This window comes from Cyclospora cayetanensis, unplaced genomic scaffold (assembly GCF_002999335.1).
Source record: "Cyclospora cayetanensis isolate NF1_C8 unplaced genomic scaffold, CcayRef3 CcayRef3_contig_91, whole genome shotgun sequence".
Taxonomy (NCBI): Eukaryota; Apicomplexa; class Conoidasida; order Eucoccidiorida; family Eimeriidae; genus Cyclospora; species Cyclospora cayetanensis.
This window is the reverse complement of record NW_020312765.1, coordinates 78,595-103,383: the sequence shown is the minus strand read 5'-3', so window position 1 is coordinate 103,383 and position 24,789 is coordinate 78,595. Positions and strand designations below refer to the sequence as shown.

The window sequence follows — 24,789 nt, the reverse complement described above, 5'->3', positions numbered from 1 at the left end:
TTGCTAGTGACTCCAGGGGGAACGAGAAGGAAGCAGTGCCCTCAGGTAGAGCAGGCGCATGCAGACGTTTCTGAGGCTCTCCAGCGACGCTATGGAGCTGCAGAGAGAACGAAGGCGTCAAGAGAGAAGCGGACATCGAGAGGGTGTGAAAAGCAAGGGAGAAAGGAAGAAGTCGTCACACCAAGGGCATCAAGACACCCTCTGGCCTCGATATCATGAGCCGGGTGCCACACGGCAGCCCCACAGAGCTTGAGGGGCATCGCGGCTGTCTGGAAGTTTGTTTTCTCCATAGATTTGACATAATGCTATAACTGTACAGTCAATAACTTGGGATTTTGGCTCTACTGCACAGGTGTTTGGCTTAGAGGCTCGGGGTATACGCTCGTGCTCCCTGGGATAGGAGGCCTTCTCCTGGCTCTACGAAGCTGAAGGCCACTTGACCTCAGAACTGTACGTGTCCTTGACTTCAAGCCATAGTACAGTTTGGGGCTTTTTGCGTTGGACGCTGAAGGCGTGAGGATCTAAAAGCGGAATTTTTCAGTAGTTGACTCCGTAGTGCCCCCCTCCTTGAGAGACACCAGGTCTCCCTGACGCGTAGGGAGGCTTCTGTTATACCTTCGGACCGGCCCTTAGCTTTCTTTCAGCTCCCCTTGACAGAATCGGTGCTTCTCTGCGAACGACGTACACTTGACTATCGGGAGCAGGGGGAGAGGGGGGTAAGGGGTGTTCCGCAGTTCGAGCTGTGGGTAGCTTTCAGCCTTCTCCTTCACAGTTCTAGCTACCCTCTGCCAGCTGCCCCAGTTAGTTCAATATGTGTATCTGCACGCCTTCATCGGCGCTTTGCAGTGGGTGTCAAGCCTTCTGTTTGCAGGGGAACAGCCCAGCACATGCAGGTGCTGCACAGGGGCATCCAAAGATCGTTGAGGTCCTCTTTTTGTTTCCTCCCATTCTCCAGTCCGAGGAATCGCCCTCAGAGCCTACTCCCCTTCACCCTCAGCGCAGTGTGCCCCATTAGTTGCCAAGTAGTTCAGCAGCGGCAACGGCAGCCAGCAGCCAGTCCTGCGAAAATGACAACCCCTGGCGGTGAGGTGCTGCAACGAAAGGACAAGACAGCGCCTCTCACCTTTGAACCGCGTAAGCGCCAACACGGTTACACAAGATGCCCTTCTAGTGGTGCCTTTGCTTTTGTCGACCGCTTTCTTCTTCCCAATGTCGCCTCCAAGGACAGGGGTCCTTGCCTGATTCCGTGTATAAAGGGTTGCAAGGCGCAGAGGCACTTCGGTGGAATGCGCGACTCCCGACGCTGGCCACCTCCTGTCCACGTTTGTATATACTGCACAGAAGCACACCCTTCCGCATCCGAGAGCCCATCTAAAAACACATACATACACATGCACATAACCCCACATGTACGTCCCTATGGACCTACACGTAGGGTCGAGCGATACGGAAAGTGCCACGTCGTTTTCCCTATCTGTGCGCCTTTCGTCCAGTGCCTGAGAGGCCGAACTTTCCAGCGGAAGAGGAGAGAACGCTGTCGCGGTGGAGAGAGGAAGAAGCATTCAAAAAGTCTTTGGAGCTTTCGAAAGGGCGGAAGCCGTTCTCCTTTTACGATGGGCCTCCCTTTGCAACAGGCCTTCCACACTATGGGCATATCCTTGCAGGCACTATAAAGGTAATTAGTTTCGCTTTTTTGTGTGTTTTTACTGCGACTCCGTAAGCATTTTCTCCCGCCGATCTGCAGCATGCTGGGCTGGGGCCTTGTCTGGGAAGTTGAGTCGCACCTTCCAGTGCCTCCTTCTTGCTCTAGGAATCAATCGGCTTTCCCCGGCTGGCTCTCCCTTCCAAACCCTCTTGCAGCAACTGCTCCCGCCCACTTTGCTTGTCTGTTACAGTCATATGCCTCTGCAGTATGTCCTGGTGGCCGTGTGCCTTTTCAGCTCGCTACCTCTCTCTCAATATCTCTTTTTCTGGCAGCCTCTCTGCTCCTCTCTTTCCTGCTGCCTTCGAGATGCGTCCCCTTGCTCTTGGAGCTCGTCGCTGCTTCAGAGGGAAGTTCTGCCAAACGCTCGCTGGTCTTGCATGCACGTGCTGCCTTTCCCGGTGTGCATTGCATGTGCTCGACCTTAGGACGTTGTCTGCCGCTTTGCTCATCAAACGGGGCACTTCGTGGAGCGGCGCTTTGGCTGGGATTGCCACGGGCTTCCTATTGAGTTCGAGATCGACAAGCTGCTCAAAATAAACACACGGCAGCAGGTGCTTCAATTCGGCATCCCCCAGTACAACGAGCAATGCAGGTTGGTCCTTGAGTACCCCCAAATCCGTCAGCTTGCTTACAGACACCCGTAGCACCCCCTTTCCCCTCCCCCCCCCTGCCCCCAAATCAGGTGTGCTTAAGCACGAACCCAAGCATCCCCTGTTGCTGGTGCTTACGTCTGCCTGCAGGTCCATCGTGCTGCGCTACTCCTCTCAGTGGAAGGATATTGTTGGTGGGCGTTGTTGTACTGCTGCTGCCGCGTCCTCAGTTAGGTACCTGCCAGCTGAGTCTCTTCCTCCTTCTTGGAGTTTCTCCGGCATAGCCCCCTTGTCTCTTCCGTCTTCTGGCTCCTTAGCCCTTCCGTGCCAGCGCTGCGGTCTGTGCTCCTGGTAGCATATTTATGTGCCTCTGCGCTGCTGCTTTCGGCCTTTTCGAAACTCCTAATTACGCTTCTCCCTGTACGTGTTCGGATTTCGCTTTCGGTTCATCACGCCTGTCTACGAGACGGGCGGGGTGACCTCCTGCGTGCTTGCACTGCTGATCCCAGCGTCTGCGCCTTTACGTCTTTTGCATGCTTCCCCCGTTCGTGCAGAGCGCACCGGTCGGTGGATCGACTTCAACAATGGATACCGAACGATGGACCGAGACTTCATGGAGTCGGTCTGGTGGGTATTTAAGCAGCTCTTCGACAAGAAAATGGTCTACAGAGCTTTCAAGGTCGGACAGAGAGACACCCCCGCCGTAACGGCCCCCCTGTGGAACACTTTCTTCGCCTGCAGTGCCTTTAGCTGCGTAGCCTGTCTTGGATTTTTCCTCTGTGCGATTAGCGGCCTTCTGCCTCGCCTCTCTGTGCTCTCCTTTTGCCACCCTCAGGTTATGCCCTTCTCGACTGCTTGCGGAACTCCCCTTTCCAACTTTGAAGCAAACCAAAACTACAAGGACGTTAGCGACCCCTCGGTCGTTGTCGCCTTCAAGTACTTTCCCAATTTTCCCCAGCTTAAAGCGAAATCCACTGCGCTTGCCCCATGTGGTAGTGCGTGCCTCCTGGGCAATAAGCCTATGCTAGAAACACCGCGTTGGAATGCCGCTGCATGTTCAGGTGTGCAGACACTACAGCTTTCCCAGAGCGCTTCGAATTTGTCGCCTGGACGACCACCCCGTGGACCCTGCCAGCAAACTTGGCGCTCTGCGTTCACCCCACAATGACGTACCTCAGAATACACCTCAAATCCAACAAACGGTGAGGGTGTAGGCTTCTGCTTTCAGGGAGGGGATGCTGCGTTTATGATGATCCCTCGATGAAGAAGTGTAGAACAGATTTATCACGCGAAATCGCAAAGTAACGGCATCGCGATCAACAATCGTGCCTAGATGTGCCCCGCCTCCTTGTGCTGCAGCATTCTAGTCTTGGCGAAAGACCGCTTGGAGTGGGTTTGCAAACAGGTAAGTGGAGGGAGAGTTCAGCGCTGAGCCTTTGCTTCATCTCTTTTATGAGAGCTCAGGGCATTGTGCTCGGAGTCCTGTTCTTTGCGCGATCTCCAAAGAGTGGGGTCTGCGTTTTTTTTGAAGACACTCGATTTGGCGTCTTGACCAAGGATTGGGGTGTATGTGCAGATGAAGCTCGACCCCGTCGCCGATATCGAGGTGCTGGCGGAATTCCCGGGGGAAACATTGCGCGGTGCGGCAGTTTTGGCTACCGCTGAATTGCCCAGCCTAGTGGATTTTCGCCCTTTGTCTCTTCCCCACTTACTTGCTCTCTTTTACTGTTGCGTGCTCGTTTCTCCCCTTCAAGTGACCCTTCTCCAGTTTCATTGTCTTCCCCTCCTTTTTCTAGCTCTTGCAGGCGAATGTGAGCTCTTTTGAGATCCGCGGCTGTGGTTGGTGCATGGCTTCCGCAGGTTTGCGATATGTCCCTCTCTTTGACTGCTACGCCTCGACTTCTCCCTTCGCCTTGTCGGCCTTCAGAGTTTGCGTAGATAACTTCGTCACTGCGGACTCCGGTGAGCATATGGCAAATCAGGTGTCGCGCAGCAAAATAAGCGGCTGTCTTAGCGACTGAAAAGCTATCAAGCCCGTGAGAGGCTAAAGGCACTGCCCACAGTGCGGCGCTATCGGTCTGGGGCCCATTGGGAATTTGAATGGGAACTCGGCGCCGTAGCTTTCGTTTTAAAAGTGTCCTAGGGGTTCATGTTTATACTGCCTCGCTGAGGGTGTGTATGTTGCTTCTTCTGCCCTGATGGGAGATATGTGTCAGTGAAATCGCTTTGGTTTGATAACAGGTACCGGAATTGTTCACTGCGCCCCCGCTTTCGGCGAAGATGACTACAGAGTCTGCATCCAGCAAGGGTAAATCCTTACCTTCTTTCCTCCAAGCCAGCGAGAGGCTGCATAAGGCGGCCTCTTCAACGCGATTTGCACTCTCCGTTCTCTCCCTTAACAGGCAGGGTACATGGTTTTGCTCTTTAGGAGCCTTCTTTTCAAAAGTTGGCTCACTAGATGCCGTTCGTGCACCTCCGGGATCATCCCTGTCGCTGAGCGGTGCAGGCTGCCTTCACGATATAGCGTTTCTGAACTTAGCTGTTGTTCGACATGTTTTGTGGTGCCGAAAGGGGCCTCCAGACATTAGTGTACGACGTATTTTGTGGGGATATCGCCGTGCGGTGGGTGATATAGATATGCCTCCCTCTGCGATCTGCGGTTCTTCCAGCGTAATCCAAGTGGGTGGCCCGCTGGCTTGTCCGATAGATGACAATGGGATTGTAACTTCGGATGTGCCTTTTGCTGCTGGATTGAACTTTAAGGCAGCGGACAAGGAGATCAAGGCGGTCTTGAAACAGAACGGTTCTCTTCTAGCGGCCTCAGATCTGATTCACTCGTATCCCTTTTGCTGGCGCTCTGACACCCCCCTGATATACAAAGCCGTGCCATCCTGGTTCATTCGCGTTGAGGACATGAGGGAAAAATTGCAAAAAAACAACATGCTCTCCCGATGGGTGCCAGCAGCGCTGCAAGAAAAGCGATTTCACAATTGGCTGGGAGAGGCGAAGGACTGGTGCGTGTCGAGAAACAGATTTTGGGGAACACCTCTGCCTCTGTGGGCGAGTGAAGACTTCTCTCAACTCGTGTGCATTGGTAAGGCCGATTGGAAACAGCGTAGTGAGGAGACTAATGATCGTCATAATGAACCGGCGAGATTGCGTGCTTCGGACTCAAGCATTGATGTTTTGGGTATTGCTGCTGTTGCTATGCCTGCTTGGCTCTTGCTCAACGCTACGTTTTGAGCTCGCTTCACTACACCCAGCCCTTTCTTCCTCTATCCTACGAATAAGCTTTGTTCTGCGTATTTCCTCATCTCTCCTACGCCTTTCGCTTCGTGATTGTGTCTGTTTAAAAAATGCTAGCGTTCTTATGCTGCTGCCTATTCCCGCATGGCCGTGACTGCTGCGTTCAAGGTATGCTCCCATGTCTTCCTCCTTGTGATTTGTTCCATAGAGAGCGTTGCTCAGCTAGAGGCCATCTCTGGACGCACCTTGCCAGATATTCACAGAGACTCCATCGACGATATAACAATACCAGATCCCAGGGGTCCTGAATTTCCTCCTCTCAGACGAGTTGAGGAGGTGAGATGCCACAGCTGCTGGTGTCAGCACTGGAAACTCGGGTTGTTGCGTCGCTTTTATTGGTGTTGCTGATTCTCTTCGTGCTGTTGCTCCTCTCCTTTTCTCTATTTACCGATCAGTAGGCTCCCGCAGCTTCTGTAGCTGCTGGCGCAGTTCTGAACAATTGTTGTTTCCTGCACTCTGTCTAGACACAGTGTCGCCTGTGTCGCCTGTTGCTGCTGGGCTGCCGCGCTAATACGTAGCTTGTTCGTACTCATGTGTTGAGGGTGCTTCTTAGGTCTTTGATTGCTGGTTTGAAAGCGGCTCAATGCCGTACGCTCAACAGCACTACCCATTCGAGAACAAAGAGCGAGTGGGACTGCTGCTGTGTTGTCAGCGGTGCTGCTGCTGCTCTCCGGTGTACTTTACGTAGCGGCTACTGGTGGTGAGAGCAGATTGGCACATACACCAGCCTCATCAGGTATCACTGCGATTCTATGGGCTCGTGCTACTGCTGCTGCAGTTCGATAAAACATTCCCAGCAAACTTCGTGGGCGAGGGTTTGGACCAGACTCGTGGCTGGTTTTATACGTTGCTGGTCTTGTCTACTGCTCTTTTCGATAAGCCGCCTTTTCAGAATCTGATTGCAAACGGTAAAAGCAACACCAAATCCTTTGCGCATGGGGTTTGCATGCCAGCAATGCCGTCGGGAAGCCAGGAGCCGCTTGCGCAGTGCAGAGACTGTACCAGCGTGATTTTCAGTCTTGGCAACAGACTGAGAAAGCGATCTCGAGGGCTATTTGTCTTCCGCTCTATTACTTACTCTGCTCCCACCTGTCGCCGGTGCCACTTCATTTCAGGTCTTGTGCTGGCAGCAGATGGCCGCAAGATGAGCAAGCGTCTACAAAACTACCCGCCGATATCTGAAGTCTTGGATTCGCTGGGAGCGGATGCGTTGCGAATGTATCTCCTCAATTCACCTGTTGTTAAGGGGGAGACCCTCAACTTCAAGCAGGAAGGAGTCAAGGACGTTGTTAGGGAAGTTCTTCTACCGTGGTATCATTCCACTCGGTGAGTACGCGGCGCTTCAGGCTTTGAGTGGGCTTCCCTGTGTCTTTTCTCGTCCTCTTCGACTCTCTGCCCGCCTCTTTGCCTGTAACTGTGTCGGTCGAGGTCTTCGTATTTGTTCACGCCGTGCAGTGCTAGATTCTCGCCCCTGGCAAGGTTTCCCTTCGAGTCACTCCAGCTTTTTTATCAGCATTACTGGTTATCCCTCCTTGTCTCTCTTACCCCGTGAATCTTGGCCCCTCCTCTGTAGCTCATGCCCCCCTGTCGTTGATCCTCATCCTGCCGCCTCCATGCGCTGAAGCGTTTTCCCTCGGTCCCTGTTTGCTGCAGTCTGCCTACATCCTCCCTGTATTTTTTGCAGCCCTTTCTGTGTATCTCCACTCCATGGCTGATCACTGCGGTTCCCCCTTTTCCCCCCTTTATTCCGCTCGTGCGTCCCGGTGTCTTTTTGTGCAGCTTCTTGATTCAAGAAGTCATTCGTTACGAACTTAGTGGCGCAGGGCAGTTTGTTACTGCGACCTCCGAAGAAGAACAGTGCAGAAAAAATTCAATGGATAAATGGATCCTCTCAGAGACACAACGAGTGATGCAGGTCTGTCCTCGCGTCCTCTAGATTCCGTGAATGTATTCTTGCTCCTCGCTTGTGGGCTCTCTCCTCCGACTCCTTTCAGGTTTCTTCCGTCTTGTCGTGTCACGATTTCACTTAAACATTTACTCAGTCTGCTCGTTACTTCCCTCTTCCTGAACAGAAGTGTTCGTTCTTCTGAGTATGTTCGTTACCTGCCTCTTCGTGAATAAAGGTGTTTCCTCCTGATGGCCGCTCTCCAGTTGCCTTTGAGTTATTACAGTGGGGTTTCTATGAAGCGATGGGTTCGTCTGGCAGGCCCCGTCTATCCTATGTGCTTATCTTCTCTCTTGGTGCTGTTGCGGCTGCAGTTTGTTAGAGAAGAAATCGAAGCTTACCGTCTGTACACTGTAGTGCCCCAGCTTGTCTCCTTCCTCGAGCTCCTTACCAACTGGTGAGTTGAGAGCAGTAGTCCTCAAAACTTTCAGACGCTTTAAAGTATACACCCCGACCTCCTTCCCAATCCATGTTTCTGAGACCCTAAGATGCGAGGTTACGGATCAAATATTCGATTGTACTTCTTTTAAATGAATTCACGAGCTAACCACTTGGCCGCTTCATGCCATGGATTTTTGTCTGTCCTCTCTAGGTACCTGAGGCTCAACAGAGATAGAATGCGTGGTGCTTCGGGGCCTGCCGTGGCTCTGGAAGCACTGCAAACCCTACATTCCGTTTTACTAACGACTGTTGTCTACATGGTGAGATGGGGTTTTCTGTAAGCCTAAAAATGTAAAGCTGTAGCCCTATTTTCGTGCCAAATGTAATACAAAGCGTTTTCTTCCGGCATATATATTGTCCATAATATATGCTCAACACTACCCGCAGCCCGTAAACCTAAGCATCTCCTGTAAACTACTTTCACTTGTCCGAGGTACATGAGCTGGGGTGTATAGCTCTCCGAGCTCCGCTTTAGTCTTATGCCAAATGCGACGGCTCGTGTGTACCTACATATTTGGTTCAGGCCCCCATGACTCCTTTTCTGAGTGAATATCTATACCAGGCCCTAAGAAAGGCCCTGCCATCTGGGCATCCCCTGTTAGCAGACAGCGTACACTTCCTACTTTTGCCACTGCCTAACGATAAGCTCAGAGATACCAAAGTGGAGCAACGCATGACACGCATGCAAAGCGGTCAGTTTAGGGCTTGCAGCACAGCCTTTATTCGACCATAAACTTTTTGAATGTTCAGCAATTATGGGACATACGCAGGCATACTTCCAAGTATATACAAATATGAAGACAGGCTACACTTCGCATATGCGTTATGACTTGCGTGCAAACACGTGTAATTTCTATGATGTAAAAGAGCCCGCAGGCAACTGCGTGTACGCACACAGGTTTTGTGTTCAACCAACTGCATTTGTACGTATTTGGAGCCATAGTACGTATTTTCGCGTGTCAAGTGCATATGAAAACCACAAACGACTATGCCCTTTGACTCGACAGTCACTAGTACCACAATTATGGCATTTGGCGAATGTTGCTTTGCAGTAATTGTGATGGGAAGAACCTTGAGAGAGAGAAAGAGGCTGAGTCTCAAAACCCCTGTATTATCAGTCCGCTGTCTCGTGGGATGCGAAGAACACCGACAAGACCTCCTCGAGACCGAGGCTTACATCAAGGTAGCAGCATGTTTCACTGGATCGGGGCTTGACGCGTAGACTTGAGGGAAGCACGGCTTAAATTTTCACCATCGTGCACGCCAGTGTCATTTATGACCCATATTTGTGCGCTTTGTCGCGTAGGAGGAGCTGAACACGTGCGCGTTTGAGGTCGTCGTGGACAACTCCGAGGTGCCTTTGTCCCTTAGTCTGAATTTCAAGCTTCTTGGCCCTCGCGTAGGTCGGGGCATGCAGAAGCTGCAGGAAGCGGCAAAGCAGCTGAGTCAAGCTGAGCTGAGACAGTTTGAGAGGGATGGACAGATTGAGGTGGCTGGCGTAACACTTTCGTCAGAAGAGGCCTCACTACAGAGGCAGCTACCGGGAGCTGCCAATCCAAATCTTGCAGTGCACTGTGATAAGTAAGTGGCATATAGATCGAGCTGCATACCCGCACTCGATCTGCAGTGTCCAGGCAGCTAGAATCGCTGCATATCTATAAGCAGCTGGAGGAAACAGTGAACTATTTCAAAAGCTGAGAATCACTCGAAGGCCCATGCTTTTGGTATCCGCTCAATATTCTTTCACAAAGGCGGTACCATAGGCCACTGATAATCTGTATTGTTGCCGTTCTTCAGGTCCGTTGTTGTCATCATGGACTTTACCTCAGACCCCTCGTTGCAGCGGAAGGCAATTGCAAGAGAAGTGGGTTTTAGCATATGCTGTAGCTGCTCCTTATGCCGCAAGCGCCCCGGGTGTAGGTGCTACCTTTGCGTGTAACGTCACCCTCGCCGCGAGTGTTGCATCTGCCATTTTGGGTTGTTTGCAGGTGGCAAATCGTGTGCAGAAGCTGAGAAAGGAGGTTCGTCATCAAACTCTCTCCTTTACGCATTTGCGTTTTGTGTGTCGCAAGGGCCAAGCCTTATTCCTAGTGTATGATATGTGTCCTATTTGCAGTTACAACTGCAGCAGCATGACGCGGTGCTGATGTTTGCTTCCACGGAAGACCCAGCGCTTTCTGCAGTGTTGAAAGAGGAGGCAGAATACATCGAGAGCTGTTTGCGGCGGCCTCTACGACACATGGTAGAGAACAAGCGACCAGAGACCGGCGCTGTAATGCACGAGGAGACGGTTTCAGTGGGTTCTTCTCCACTAATTCTGACCTTCGTTAGGGAGTAGGATGGCGGGATTGGTTTTGTTGGGTGTGCCTGTAGAGAGGGACAATCATTTCTGTAGAAAGGCCCCTAGTGCAGACATGCGTGTGAAATTTGATGCGCGCCTGCATGCAAAGCAATCTACAGGCAATCATAATAATGCAGAAAAGATTTATAGATGCGTATTCTTATGTAGCAGCGTAGAGTCACATCTTGATGGGAATTACACCTCGCTCTCTGTCTACGCATGCAGCATCCTAACAGATGTGTATTCCTGTCGACATATATAAATATATATATCACCAGGAACGCACTGCCTGCAAAGGCATGCCCACACATCAGCGGGGCGTCTTGTCTTTGGTCTTCGGTTTTTACTGTACGCCTTTCAAGCCTTCGTCTCTTTTGTGTGCTTCTCCTGCCCTGGACACCTGTCCAAAGACCGCAAGGGGGAGGGACGAAGTTTCAAAGCTCTTGCCTGCACCTTCAGTGTTAGCAGGAAAGAGTGATGGTTCCGCCAATTGAATAGAGAATGCGCCTGCCCTCCCCAGCAATACGAGTAGGCAGTGACAAGTACCACATCGGAAGTAGCAGGGGGAATAAGTCCAGAGGCAGCAAGAGCTCCGGTAGTTCGGCTCTGAGGGAACCTCACTAGTTTTTAGGAGACCTGAATGAGAATAAAGAAAAGCTTTTTTTTGCTTGATAAAACCAAGTTCAGCTCTTCTGTGGCCTCTAGTGTATTCCCGACTTTCTATTGGGCTGCCCATCAAAGACAGTGTACCGTGCTCCGAGCAAATGTGGTGCGAAAGGACTACCGAGAGTCTTGCTCGGGGGTATCGGTGTGGATCTGTAAAGTATTGTACATGTAGAAATATATTGAGTAGCGAATGCATCTATTCAAAGCATTTTGGTTATGAGAACCCAGGCTTTAAAATTGAAAGTTAGGAAACGGGATTCGTAGGTAAACGGACATCAGGTAGTGAACGCAACCTGATTTGTGCTGTATGGCTGTCATCATACCCCTTTTATTGTACTCTGTAGCAGCGTTTGCTTCATATGCATAAGTGAATGGGTTGAGGACGTCGACGGCTTGCCCCCGCTCTGCTCTTCAAGTAGCTGTCTAATATGTCAGGGTTGATCCACGGATTTGTACTGTCGGCTGGACTTTCCTTCGGCCTAGTGGATCTATCTCTGCATCACTTCCCCTAGACCATCTGCTGAGACCACGTGACCCTTCGGTTCCTTTGCATGCAAAACAACTAAGAAAGAGCAGCTCTAGCTTTTCCTGACTTTTGAGGCTCTCCGGTATTGAAGGTGATGTAAGCTTAGTTCAAAACCAGGTCTGTTAAGAGGGGAATTCTCTTGAGAAACTGGCTGCACTTCCGCGACGGTTTGTGGTCTTCCACATTCCCATCCTTTTTCTCAATGTTATATCAGCTGCGCATTCGCAATTAATCATTTTATAAAGCTTAGAGTAATCTACACTTCTTTCCGACAACTTCGGGGTGGGCTGACATGTGCTATTATGTACACAAAAAGACACTCGCGTTTCCGATGCAGCAGCCACAGGCCAGAAGTGCAAAATACCCGCTGCAGCTGTTTCTTAAACAGCGTATCTCTGCGCTAGAAGTTTTTGTATTTCATGCTAACGCTAGAATATCTTTATCCGCCAAGATAGCGCGGGCCATGGGACGTAGGCCATTGTTTGGTGGGCAAGTATTCCAATGGCATTGTATTACGGCATCTTTACTCTTGCCCTCAGGTGTCTGTTATTGCTAGACAAGGCTCTGCATTCTGCATATCCTGGAGAGCCGCTGGGATACCCAGAGAGTGCTATATATTTACTTTACACCAGCATGAAAGAATTAGCTGACGCTCGCGGATATGCAAGCTCCGTCCACTACTGCCTCCATTCAAAGCCTTTGAAGGTGTTACGAAGTGAATCTTGCAATATGGCAAATTCCGGACACTCAAACAAGCCGGGCTAGCCACTAGATCTGCATTTGCAATGAAGGCATTCCCTGATCTTAGGCTTCAAAGGATCCGCAGGCTGTCTAGGTCTTATGCTGAGTTCCTCGAGGCCCGGCTAACCAGAATATCTGTGCGAAATCCACGTGCTTGCGCCTCTCTGCGGAGGAGGCCTCTCAAACTACTGACGCACAAGATGCTCTATATAGGTTTCAAAACCATACAAACACTGTACAGATATCCGTGCGTCAGAGTGAAGTCACACGTGGATCCTTCAGTAAAAATTCACAGGTACAGATGGGCATTGACGCAAGGCGCAGACGGCAGAGTCCACATAAGAAAAACAAAAAAGAGACATCAGGCCGAATACATGGGACCTCGTCAATAGATCTGTAGAAAGACTTCGCCCCAGCTCCTTTTTTCTCACTCATGTGGAGCACCTCCGACCTGTTGCCAAAACACTCATGGGTAAACCGACGCATCTGTCACATTGTTGACCGTGACGGCACCAAAAAGGCACTGCAAATCCATAACCGCTATAAATGTGACTCCAGCTTCTCAATTCGCAGTTGCAGGTGAGTACTAGGGACTGAGCTAAAGAACTATGGACCGTCAACACCCATAGCTAATAAGGACCCCCAGTCCTTGAAGGTTAGTGGAGATGCATAACAAGGTGTCGCCCCTCAATAGCCCGGAGTAGATATGCACTGCAGCCCAGTGGAGCTCCAGCCCTGCATTCCAAGGTAAACGAGAAAAGAACGCACGCCGGAGGGAACCCCTGTTCCTATTTGATGCAGCTTAAGACAGCCCCCCACAACGCGTCTGCCTCTATTGTGGAGATTAATCCTACAATCCGGAACGCAAAGGTGTTCTGCATCCTCTTAGATGAGCGGATATATTTCTGAATGGGTTGGTCAGAAAAATTCATAGCCCCGTAAGAAGAGAATAACTTTAGGGAGGCAGGCATAGCATCTTCTAAATAACGGATATTTTGCACTGACAACCCCGCCATCCTTAATTTGCAGTAAACTGTATAGCAGAGAACCCGAGGTAGAAAAGTACGGGCACCGGGGATCGAACCCGGGATCTTCTGCGTGTTAGGCAGACGTCATAGCCACTAGACCATGCCCGCGCACCCCGGCCACCGAAGCTTATCAATACGCATTAGATCCAAATGCTATTTCGATAAACCTGCCACTGCCACCTTGAAAGGATACGCATGGCCGCGAAACATCAGAGGAGAGAGACGCTGTTCGTTGCAAGGTTCTGTCCATGGAGCAAAGTAACAGAAGGTGCGATGGGATGCTCCCACTGCACTCGATTGGTCCAGCCCGAGGAAGGCCTGAAAAACAAAGTCAAATCTACAGGCGAATAGTGTAGCTACAGCTAGCTAGAGAACGTTGAACCACCAAGAACCCGGGTAAGGAAATGCTTGGGACCGACAACCAGCGGAAGAAGACACTGCCGATCTGTATCCCGCCTCGGAAGAGAGCCTCAAAGCATTCCTGAGAGCCTAAAAGGTTGAAATATTACACCCAGCACGCCTAAAATAGCTTTTAGGGTGTTCTTCTGTTGAAATAACTAATTAGGAAACCACCAACCAAGAACAACACCCCTGTCCCCCACACGAGCCTCCTCCAGTTTCCAGTCTTGTTTTTGGCCAAAAAGGACTTATCGTTATTGAAAACTGCATCTCACTGTGGAGGCTAGCATCTTCGTGCTTGCCTCGCTGCTGAATTCATGCGAAGGGCCCGATACTCTCTTCGGGCTCTCTACCTTCTGTTGCTCTGTCGACTGTAGCCGCACAGCCCGCCATTACGTGCGCTTCAGCACCAGAATGTGTTCTTCAGTGACCAAATAGGCGCACTCCAGAGCATATTTACAGCACAGGGATCCTCTCCGTGTGCGAATTGCACAGGGGCCCCCTCAGGAAAGAGGGCTCTGGCCCCAGTGTATTGACAAGCAACAGGGCAATCCTTTCTACTCCTGCAACGGCAAAGAGGAACGAGAGGAGTGTCTCGCTCGAAGATATACCCTTGAGGGTCTCCCCACATGAACCCCGCATGCGGGCAGTCTCCCCCGCTCCTCTCCCACGCATCCACAAACGCTGCAGAAGCCACCCGTGATCCGTCGCCTTCTCCGGTGTTCGCTGTGAGGCCTTAAAAATGAGCCTTTTGCTGCCAGACAAAGTGCTGGACGACAGCGAAGTTACAGCGGCTGGTCTCCGGTTCTACTATGGTGAGGTATAAATAGAGGCCGTGAACTTTGGTGCTTCAGAAAGCCGCCTGTTTTCGCACTGCACGTGTGGAGAAAATCTTACCCGTTGCGCCTTCTTGTACAGGGTGTTTGACTCTCAAAGTGTGCATCCGTATGGCTATTTCTCCACCTCTGCGCCGTGGCTTTCCCCCCTCACCAGCTGTCACAAGGGTTTGACGCTTCCCGCGAATCTTGAATGTTTTGCGTTGCTGGTGCCTGCAGAGAACTTGTATCCGTTTGAGGAGCTTCAGCGTTGGCTGAGCTACCGCAACTCCCCCTCGGGTGCATCTACAACGCTGAATGATCCCCAGTTTTTAGCGAAGCGAGAATTCTGTTTGACATGCAAAAGAAATGACGCGAAGGATGAAGAGTTCTTCATGCGATGGCAGGTCCGTAAAGGCAAGAGGTTTGTGAGATAGCTCTCCCATCGTCTCTACTGCATGCATCCAATATTCAGCTCGTTGCTGGACCGCTATTTTTGCTTCTCTTTGAGACTTGCTGTCTCCCTCTTTCCGCCATTTTTCCATCACCCTCGTTGTGTGCTTCCTTCAGAGCCACTCCTTCCCCTTGCTGCACACAGCCCTTCTCTGGGCATAGCGCCCCTCTGTCCATCCCTCCCTTTACGCAGCATCGAGGCCTCCCCATTCTGCCTTGGCGCTTGCATGTGAACAATATGATGTCGTCGCGCAGTCTTTCTCCTCCCTCTGCGCGCTCAAGGACCGGTTGCTCTCGATGAATGAACTGTCTTGCCACAAGTTTGATATTGGCGCAGTATATACACTGCCCATTTCCCAAAAGGACACGCATGGCCCTCTCTTCAAGGCGCAGCAAAAAGAACTCGTCTTTGATATTGATATGAACGACTATGACGATGTCAGGACCTGTTGTCGTGATAAACGAGTGTGCAGCAAATGCTGGTAGGCGGTCACTTGCAAAGTACATAGGATCCCTCATCCTCTCTCTGTGTCTGTATATATGTGTATCATCTGGGCGTGTCTATGCACATATATACATATGTATATATATGTGTCTATTCTGCTTTCCCTCTCGCTTCTGCTCCTGGTGACTGCGTATATACCTGCCTCTCTCTGTCCTTCTGCCACACGCTCATTTTGATTTCCTTTTGCGTTCAACTCCTTCAGGCGCTCCCGCCATCCCTCTAGCGCCCACACTTTGTGCATTAATGTTTGGAGGCATGCTATGTACCGTGCACTGTATATATGTGTGTGTATGGGTATACGTCTCTAACACATGGGTTGTCTTCGTATGCGCGAGTCTTGATTTTTATGCCTTCGACGGCATTTTTTCTCAATAGCTTACCTAGCTTGTCGTCTCTGGTTGTTTGCGCCTCCCCGTCTTTCTGCGCTCTCTTCCCCTGAGTCTTTCTATCCTTCTTGCTCCTTTGCATCCTCTCTTGGGGATGTCGTGCTGCCTTCAGGCGGTTCATTGCAGTTGCCGTCCGTTTGCTCGACGCGGCCTTGCGCGAGGATTTCGGATTCAAACACATTCTTTGGGTCTTTTCTGGACGAAGAGGAATTCATGCTTGGGTAAACTTTTGTCGCGTGTTTGACGCCGTTGCAGTCTCTGCCGCCTGTGCTGCAACTGTCAGTGTGTCACAGTCTCGCTTGCAGAAGCTCTTGTTCTCCCTCCGATCGCCACTCTTTCTTCGAGTTCTTACCATCGCCGCTTCTTTTTTATCGTGCATAACATTGCCGCTTTTCCCGTGGCAGATCGCTTGAAATAAACTCCCGCTGCCGTATGCTGTCTGCTGACTAAGGCACCCCGAGAAGCCTCCTTTTTTTGCTCGGGATGCTCTGGTTTGCATCTGGTGTAGATGGGGTGTCTTGACCTCGATTGCTGCTGCGGCTGCTACGCCTTAGATATGCGACACGGATGCCCGTTTGATGCCAAACGAGAATCGCGGTCAGCTCGCCGAGTATCTCAATCTCTTGACTGTAAATCTTAGCCCGAAAGCCTCTTAGACCGGCCCTGTATCCAGAGCGCAAAGGTTCCCCATCGTACATAGAAAGCTATTGCCAGTTTCTACCACACACAACCCGTCCAGCAGCCTTGGTATTCGCGTACGGCAAAGGACGCAAACTTGGCTTTCTGTGCTCAGGGTTCAGATCAGCAGGCTAAGAAGATTAGCCTTTGGGGGAAAACACAGCACCCATCCGTCGAGTGCGTCTGCTCGTCTTGCTGTTGCCGCTGCGGCTTCTTGAGACGGCGTTGCTGGAGGGGCTGATGTGTCTGTTGTGTTACGGTGCTTGTCTCGCCTGGTTGTTTCCCCGCTGCTGCAGGCGCGCGTTTAGGATTGCATATGCAGAGTTTCAGCGATTGCTGCTCGAGCAGGACTTCTTTTTCTCTGGAGGCAACACCGCGCAGGCAGAGAAACTGCTCGATTACCTCCCTGACGATACTAGCAGCAGTGCCAGTGGTCTTTCCACCCGCGGATTCAACGCTCAAGCTAGGGCCCGAGGGGAAGCAGCAGCTTCTGACTTGAAGCAGCGAATTACTGCCTTGATCCAGGAAATCAAAGCCGAAGGAGGAGCACCAAATGGGAAAGCCAGCAAGAGCAGCAAACTTTTCGAACGGATCTGCAAATTGGCAAACTGCCAAACGCCTTCTGCTTATGCTGCTGCGACTGCCGAAAATGCAGCAGCAGCCTTAAAAGAGATGGAAGGGATTCCCAATTTCATCAAGGAAATCGTGCTGGCCTTTTCTTACCCCAGGCTTGACATTAACGTCAGGTAAATCAATATCCATCCAGAGGAAGCTTAGCAAGCCGCCGTCGCTAGAGCGTGCTGAGAAGGCTAACAAAAAGCCACGGCGTTGCCATCCCTATGCCCCGATTCAGATGCGTGCCTTCCTAGTCTTAGAACTAAGAGCACCCTATTTAGCCGTCGCAAAAGCTCTTGCGCGATGCATTTTCATGAGGCTTTGGGCTTCGCTGATGTGGCCTGCAGTTTAGGATTTGCTGGTGCAATTGCTGCAGCAAGGATATTGGCCATCTTCTGAAAGCGCCTTTCTGCATACACCAAGGCACGGGTAAGCTCCAAATGAGTCTAGAATTTGTTCTTGAAGCTTACAGTGTAAGGATGGGGGGCGCGCGATAGCGCTCGCTCCTGCGGATGCCAACCTGCTGCTGCAGCTGCGCGCGCATAGCAATCCTGCGAGTGCTACTCTTCGCAGGTCGTGTATGCGTTCCGATCGATGTGTCTGATCCGGAAGATTTCGACCCTCAGCGGGTTCCAACACTCAGTAAATCGTCCCAGATGCAAATATACACCCGCCTGCGTAGCCCTTCTAATCACGAGACTGTAGTGATTCTTCTTCCGCAGCGCCACGTGACCTTCCCTAATTGAGCAGCCACACGACACGCACAGCCTTCACCAAAGCCCTAGCCGCCACTACACCTCGTCGGAGCCTTCACAAACAAACAATGCAAAGCAGCCCGTGTACTCGGCAATTTTTGCCTCTCTCTTCTTGTGCTGCTCGCAGGTTATTTGCGTCGTCAGTTTGATGACGCTTCCCTCAACGCCCGTCCTCCCAAAGAGAGAACATCCCTTTTCCCCTTTGTCAATTTTTTCAACAGGACATTTCTTGCTCCCTTGGAGCAAACCTGCGTACAGGAGATTAAGTGTGAGTCAGGCTTACCACAGAGCCCTCCCTGTTCACAACGCACAAGCCTACACCAGCGGTTCCTTACCTCTCTTCCTCAGTCACAAAGCCTACGCTGCAAAGGACGATTCTTTGGCTGTGGTCTACAACACCGTAGCAAAAGCACTGAAAGCTAAGACCCTTGGGAAACCTTTCTCTTGCAACTGCGCAGCTTTAGGCGCAAGCCAGCATATTATATCCAGAACTCCAGGATCACATCAAATTGACGAGTGTTTGCTTGAATTTGGCTTGTTCAGTCCTCCGAGAAAGCCTCGAGGGATACATGACCTCGCTAAAGGTTGAAAGCGGATTCTAGTATTCCAGCAACTCACAGCGCTACACCAGAAACAGTGGGCGCGGCACAAGGGACATGGCAGTGCCAGCAGCACTGACATAAAGGCTTGAGACTCAATGCGCTACAGAATCGGTGCGCCAAGAGTTGCCACTCCAGCAGTGGCAATAACGCTGCTTGCGCCCGACCGAATTATCCCCTTTATTGGTTTTCTCTAGGCAAACTATGTTTCAGCATTGCATTGAAGCTTAGCCCTGATAGCCCTGTTCAGATCTTCTCAACAAATTTGCACACTGCATAACGATGGGCCTACAAGAGGTTTATGTTCTTGGGTTCCACATGGAAGTATACACCCAAAGGCTAGATGTTTTAGGTGCTTTATGGCGGCAAATGTTCCTCAACGACATTATTTTGTACCAGTTAAAGCAGTGAGGATAGGTAGTACATACATTTGGCTAGGGCTGTACTACGACGAGCTATAAGTGTTTACTGTACTTGCTGTAGTACTGCAGTATCCAGCATTTTGAGACAGGCTAGAAACTTCAAGGTCAGGCGCATTTAAGCTCGTCATAGGAGAATATTTCGGCAACGTGAAAAAGCATCAGAGTGCCTATGCGTTCACAGTAAGATGCGTCATGAGTGAAGGGGGGGACGGTTCGTGTGGAGCGCATCACAGTACCGTAGTTTCGGTAATAAAGCTTACTCGTCTTATCGAAATAACACTCGATAACTTTGTGTTAGGTACTGTATTTACTTTGATGTTAAGTATGCTTCTAAAAGAGCTCCACCATCCACTGCTCTCACCCCTCCCTGCTCCGGAATATGGGAAGAGGGAAAACTAGGACACGCGTAGCTGCACGCTCACATTCCCCTCACGTAGAGCTAGTTGCACATAGCTGCTAGCCTGCTTGCGCGAAACATTGATTCCTGTTATATTGACCTATATGCACTGAGCAATAAACAAGATGTGAGAAGAAACAAACCAGATAGTCAAATTTTGGGATTTTTGATGAAGCATGCCTAGAGTAATAGAACCACTTGGGAAATTCAAACCAAATGGCCAATTTCGTACTAATTTTTGAATGAGTCTAGCTAGCGTAGTAGAAGATGTCTGAGTGTAGCTTTGCCCGCTAGAGTGGTTGATACACGCCCTCCTGATCCTCGCAACCAGCGGCTAGGGAACTTACAGTTGTGTCCCAGGCTCACTGTCGAAGCGATTGAAGGATCTATGATTGTATGCGCTTCTTGATGCACATTCTAATATGTTGTTCTTGGATGTTAACGGCGTCTAAGCCCACGAGGCAACTTCTGTGTATGGCAGTTTCCCCAAGCATCTGCTAATGCATGGTAATGCCCGAAAAAAGGATCATTGACCTTGATTTCCCGCTTCCAAAAGATGATGTTTTGGGTTTACTCGGCTTTGGTCCACGGATAACGGTGAAAGCTCCTGCTCACTGCACTTGTTGGGCAGCAAAAACTGACCCATCGAACTACGACTCCATTATGCTCTGCCATGTACCGCAATTCTGTAAAAGCTACATGCACTAGTTTTCGATGAAAATACTTTTTGATTTCGTTTTCCCGCCATACACGTACATGTTGCCCGGTAATTTACTTGCAGTTCATGGGTCTTTGGGGCTGCAAGGGAGAATCCACGAGCACGAAGGTTATGCTTCCCACTAAATTTTTCAAGAGAATGAACTTTTTTTACTTTTGTCTATTTTGTTCCGTCGGTTTGCAAAGCTGATGTTGGCAGGCGCCAATAAGCGCGCCGCGTCTCTGGAACGAACACACAGGCAGCTTACGGGTACAAAGGATTCGATCCATTGATGAAACAAGCATGGATCAATATGATGCAAAAGGTATATCTCCTTTTCTCTTGTAAAACAACCAAAAGATGAGACGGGCGACGCATTGTTACATCCACGTCTTGTGGAAGATTTATGAGGGGTAGCGAGAGAAAACAGGGTAATAGGATGATATCGAAAGTGCAAAAAATGCAGGGCTGAAATGCACATAATTGTGCACACCTTATGCAGCCCGCGATGTTTGTCTTAGCAATTGATTTTGATCTCGTCCGATGAAGGTGAGACCGAGCAGTGAGCGGGCATGGTCTAGTGGCTATGACGTCTGCCTAACACGCAGAAGATCCCGGGTTCGATCCCCGGTGCCCGTACTCTCTTGTGAGGTGTTGTTTCGTGTTGCAAAAGGCCTTACATATGTGTGTGGTTTGTCAAACATTCTCATATACACACGGGTAAACAGTTGTCAGCAGCAGCGAAGCAACACTCGTTTCAGCGTACCAGCTCGTACAAACCCTTTTAATGCAGTATGGCGAAGCTCGCTCGCAACTAATATAGCGGCTACTGTGCAAAGTTCCTGAAGAGCTTTGGGTTGTTCGGTATGTGCGCAGCCAGCGGGGGAAATGTGGATGGAGGGCACCGTCGGGGTCTTCCAGGGCTCATTCGATCAGCAATGCTACTATCATTGTTCGCTGGTGTCTTCCTCTATGTGGTAGCTACACTAACAGGTGTGAATCATATCCGCAAAACCTTCGTTGTGCACGGTTGGCCAAACCTGTTACTGTATCTCAGCCAATAGTTTTTCCTTTAAGGGCGAACCACGACAGCCCTCACACCGCGTGCTGCTGCTTCTGCTAGTACAGTTACCTTCATTGTTCCCTCATGCGCTATTGCCGCAACGGCTGCTTGTTGTACTTTGCCTTCTGCTGCTGTGATGGGCTTCCTGTTCGTATTTTGCTTGGCTGGTGCTTGCTGGTAGGTTGCACTTGTAGTATTTGCTGTTGTTGCTGCAGCGTCCATCCTCCGCATCAAGAACACATCTTCAACTTCTGCGTTTTCAAACATCAGCAATTCAGCACTCGACTTAATTCCGGGTGTTTGCTGCACTATCTTTACCTACTTACGGTTGTCTCATGCTCTTTCCTAAAGGACTTGAAGCGCGGGCTGTAGTTGCAGTAATAACAGTAGCAGTCGATACACTACTTGCACTAATAGTAAAAAAGAGCTTGCGCTTGATTGCACTGCTGCTGTGGCCCCTTTAGCTGCGCCACTTGTCCCGGAGTTACAAGTCGATTCTGCAGGCTATGCAGGTTGTGTTGTTGTTCGGTCCACCGATAAACTTGTTGTTGTACTTGCTACTGACAGTGCAGCTGCTGTACCTGCCGCTCCTGCTGCAGGTATAGCCTTCCTGCATTCAATGCAAATATTTGAACAGCTGGGCGAAACAAAAAAGTGGAAGGTGTCCCTGTCTCCTCTTTCAATGGAATCAAGAGAGGGCGATGAAACAGCATATAGATTAGTTATTCATGATGACCTCTCTCCACTGCCTAGCAGAGAGAGCAGCAACAGTAGCGGGACCTGCAAACGAAAAACGGCGGAAAAGCCCACCAACAGATACGTACCTTCGAATGCACGAAATTCTACACTTGTTATGATTGGAAATATGTTTGAGCAGCAGATGCAGAGGCGTGTGTCTCGCCGCACGGCATCAGCAGCTGAGACACTTGCTGGAGGAGACGACGCGGCACTCCTGTCAGCACGGAATGCCCTCCCTACCCTGGAAGTTGACAGCTTTACCTTAGAGGCTTCCCAGAATCTTCCTATCCCCACGCAGTTCTCTTGGCTCTTCAAGTTCCGCGATGGAAACCACTGCCTTCTTTTAAATACACGTAAAATACTCGGCTGGCTCTGCACAAGCACATGCTTTTACTGCTGCTGCAGCTATTAGTTAGAGCTGTTGTCATACTTGTTCTTTTTGGTTTGTCTCTTTCTCGTTCATCTCTCGCTTCATTTCAAAGGCAGTGACTGCTTTGTTCGTTTGCCTCCCACCCCTATGTTTTTTCTTGTGGGCTATGTCTATCCTCGTTGTACCCCTACAGACTTCTTGTGGGACATCCATTTTCTGCTCATATTCGTGTTTTTCTCGCACATCGATATATGTTGTTACTGGTAACCAGCCGTTTGCTCCCTGTGATTGTGATTGTCTTTTTGCCTGCCACCACTTGGCGGTTTTTGTACCTGTGCATAATTAAGCTAGGCTCCATCCTCCATCTACTGCTTGCACATTTATTTCACTAAGCATGGCTTTTGCGTCTCTTTGCGGTTTTCTCTCCTCTCAAAAATCAAAGCGCACAGCTTTCTAAATCTGTTTTTCTGAAGTTAAGTTTGGTTGCGCCCTCTTGCCTACTATTTTCCCCTTTATTTGCACAGCCCATTACGACGTTTCTGAAGTTGTGTGCGGTTGTTCCAGTGTACAGCGCATTCAGCGACAAGGCAAACAATGCAACGCTCTTCCTCACTTCTTCTAAGGAGGATTTTCACCGCCTTGCTGCCATTCTTAATCAGGGAGGTTTCGTTGTAAACAAGTAGAGGAGCCTTTCACGGTCCTGATGACGACCCCATCAGGAGATTCAGGACCAAAACGACACCCTCTAGAACTTTCTGTAGTCTCTCGAGAGGGGAATTTAGCGCTTTTACTAAGAAACACTTTATGCCTTTAATAACAGACCAATGGCAGCCGTCACGCTTTAGTCCATAAGTTGCCCTGGATTAAAGAAGGGATTGCACCAGGAGTGGAATTCGATCCAACAGGCCTTGCTGAGAAAATGTGATGGAGAACAATCAGAATCATGCGAATTTGCTCTGCTACAATTGCATTTTAGAGAACTGGATATCGAGCTCCCTGAATCAGGCTACGGTCTTCACTGAAGTCTGTAGCAGACCGTGTGGTATTTGTAGAAGAAAAAGACATTATGTCCTTATTTTCATTGCCTGAGTCTCTGCCCCTTCGCTTTATTCCTTGCTTTTTTTGCCATTTTCTGTGATGCATCTATACCGTACCCTTGTGTTGAATAGTCGGTCTCTCGTTTTTGGCTGCTCGCCATTCTTTGATTGCTAGTTCCTGCTTCTCTTTGTCTGGCAGTTCCCAGGCTGCTAAACCAAGCTGCATGCTTTTGCTTACTCAGATCATTTACATCGTCCTGTATTCCTGATAGTGCGTTTATTGTGAGTCTGGCTGCAGCCGGATTGTTGGCTTTCCCTATTGTTTCTGCTAGTCTGCTTCAATGGGCTCCACTTCGGCTTGTATTACTCCTGTAGTTTGTCAGAGAACTTCTCCATCACTTCTGTTCCTAACTCTTCCCCCTTCGCCCCTATTCGCCTGTTGCCTGCACCAAAAAAAGCTTCTGATGGGGCCGATATACAGAGATTATGTATATCTATCTACTTATCTTCCTGCCTAATACCTTGTGTTGTCGTCTAACTAGTGTTCTTGTTGGCTAGTATACCCTTTTCATTTTTATCCACACCATATGTAGCCTAATAACTCCAACTGTCAGCCTCTATTTGCCTTTTTTTTCTTGCCTGAAATTTGTCTTCGAATCTCTCCGTTCCATCTACTGAGAGGCAGTGAGGCTTTTCTTCCTCTCAGTTTTTGTTAGTTCATCAAATTAACGCTGCTGATAACCTGAAGTGGCCGCTCCAAAAGCGAAACAACGCCATGATGTTCCTCCGCTTCGATGCACGAGCACGCAATACAAGTTACAAGTCTTGTAGGTAGAAGGCTCAGCCGGACAATGTGAAGTAGCAAAGATATCATGGAACGAGCGAGAACGCGGCCAATTAAGTCTCCGCGCACGTAATAAAGTTACCTTACCTGTGCTATGTAGTAACTTTACGCCTTAGAGGTCGTCCTATTGTTGGATTAGGTGCTATGACAGGGGTGATATGCCCTCTCTGTTGGTCCAAAACTTAAAAAGGCCAAACCTTTCATAGCTGGTACTTACATCTTGCTTACAGGCACGCGCTTCATGAGTCCTTCGGGGCCAAATGTATAATGCCTTCAGTACGATGGGGCGTCCTGCAGAACCCAGACTGTGAACTGAATTGAGGCTCGACGGTAACATCAAATAAAGTCTGATACAATACATCTGCAAAATGAGAGGTGCGTTAGCATCTTGAAGACAATGAGCAACGCAATACAGTGTGGGCAGTGCCAATGGAGAATGGTTGAGTGATGAAAGTTTCTTTCCATCGCTCATTTTGGCAGTGCTTTAGGCAAGAAACATTTACAAGATTCCCCATATGATATATAAATGCCTTCCAGACGCCCTGTGTCTTGGCAGATGCGACAGATACTCGTATTCGATAAGAATAAGGCAGCGCGTTTCTAGGACACTTGAGTTTGAACCGCGGAGTGGTCTGTACCCGCAAAAGTGAGTAGGAACAGGTGGCCAAAAGCAAACTTCAAGTCTCTGGATTAAGGTAAATCAAACGGAGAAAACGTCGAAGGTAGC

The 24,789-nt window shown here is 49.9% G+C and overlaps 3 protein-coding genes and 2 non-coding genes across 5 annotated transcripts; 4 read left to right on the top strand and 1 right to left on the bottom strand.

Moving 5' to 3' along the window:
- Window positions 1-1,067: 1,067 nt before the first annotated feature.
- On the top strand, window positions 1,068-10,325 carry LOC34617710 (probable isoleucine--tRNA ligase, cytoplasmic). Its single transcript, XM_022731069.2, has 25 exons — window positions 1,068-1,365; window positions 1,494-1,675; window positions 2,131-2,279; window positions 2,446-2,529; window positions 2,850-2,922; window positions 3,131-3,231; window positions 3,357-3,497; window positions 3,655-3,700; window positions 3,872-3,935; window positions 4,156-4,257; window positions 4,537-4,603; window positions 4,965-5,389; window positions 5,750-5,877; window positions 6,155-6,229; window positions 6,380-6,509; window positions 6,717-6,927; window positions 7,381-7,516; window positions 7,861-7,943; window positions 8,139-8,247; window positions 8,511-8,679; window positions 9,040-9,170; window positions 9,294-9,568; window positions 9,785-9,851; window positions 9,976-10,008; window positions 10,104-10,325. The coding sequence occupies exons 1-25, from the start codon at window positions 1,068-1,070 to the stop codon at window positions 10,323-10,325; spliced, it is 3,501 nt and encodes a 1,166-aa protein (XP_022590904.2).
- Window positions 10,326-13,324: 2,999 nt separating this feature from the next.
- Window positions 13,325-13,397, bottom strand: Trnav-aac. Its single transcript has one exon. It is a non-coding gene; the product is annotated as a tRNA-Val (tRNA).
- A 1,033-nt stretch (window positions 13,398-14,430) lies between these two features.
- LOC34617709 (DNA primase small subunit) lies at window positions 14,431-17,275 on the top strand. Its single transcript, XM_026336078.1, has 7 exons — window positions 14,431-14,503; window positions 14,744-14,910; window positions 15,212-15,438; window positions 15,960-16,068; window positions 16,402-16,476; window positions 16,641-16,702; window positions 16,822-17,275. Exons 1-7 carry the CDS (start codon window positions 14,431-14,433, stop codon window positions 17,273-17,275), a joined length of 1,167 nt encoding a protein of 388 aa, XP_026191863.1.
- Window positions 17,276-20,576: 3,301 nt separating this feature from the next.
- On the top strand, window positions 20,577-20,649 carry Trnav-aac. Its single transcript has one exon. It is a non-coding gene; the product is annotated as a tRNA-Val (tRNA).
- A 1,043-nt stretch (window positions 20,650-21,692) lies between these two features.
- LOC113147008 lies at window positions 21,693-23,203 on the top strand. Its single transcript, XM_026336073.1, has 3 exons — window positions 21,693-22,164; window positions 22,746-22,849; window positions 23,027-23,203. The coding sequence occupies exons 1-3, from the start codon at window positions 21,693-21,695 to the stop codon at window positions 23,201-23,203; spliced, it is 753 nt and encodes a 250-aa protein (XP_026191858.1).
- Window positions 23,204-24,789: the final 1,586 nt, after the last annotated feature.

Excerpts from the sequence above, each read along its gene's own strand:
- LOC34617710 (XM_022731069.2), top strand. The coding sequence starts at position 1,068 with ATGACAACCCCTGGCGGTGAGGTGCTGCAACGAAAGGACAAGACAGCG. Across the intron at positions 4,604-4,964 it reads AGAGTCTGCATCCAGCAAGG|CGTAATCCAAGTGGGTGGCC; the intron begins GTAAATCCTTAC and ends CGGTTCTTCCAG. Across the intron at positions 6,510-6,716 it reads TCAGAATCTGATTGCAAACG|GTCTTGTGCTGGCAGCAGAT; the intron begins GTAAAAGCAACA and ends ACTTCATTTCAG.
- LOC34617709 (XM_026336078.1), top strand. The coding sequence starts at position 14,431 with ATGAGCCTTTTGCTGCCAGACAAAGTGCTGGACGACAGCGAAGTTACA. Across the intron at positions 14,911-15,211 it reads AGTTCTTCATGCGATGGCAG|TCTTTCTCCTCCCTCTGCGC; the intron begins GTCCGTAAAGGC and ends GTCGTCGCGCAG. Across the intron at positions 16,069-16,401 it reads GAAGAGGAATTCATGCTTGG|ATATGCGACACGGATGCCCG; the intron begins GTAAACTTTTGT and ends GCTACGCCTTAG.
- LOC113147008 (XM_026336073.1), top strand. The coding sequence starts at position 21,693 with ATGCAAATATTTGAACAGCTGGGCGAAACAAAAAAGTGGAAGGTGTCC. Across the intron at positions 22,165-22,745 it reads CTGCCTTCTTTTAAATACAC|TGTACAGCGCATTCAGCGAC; the intron begins GTAAAATACTCG and ends CGGTTGTTCCAG. Across the intron at positions 22,850-23,026 it reads TTCTTAATCAGGGAGGTTTC|TCCATAAGTTGCCCTGGATT; the intron begins GTTGTAAACAAG and ends GTCACGCTTTAG.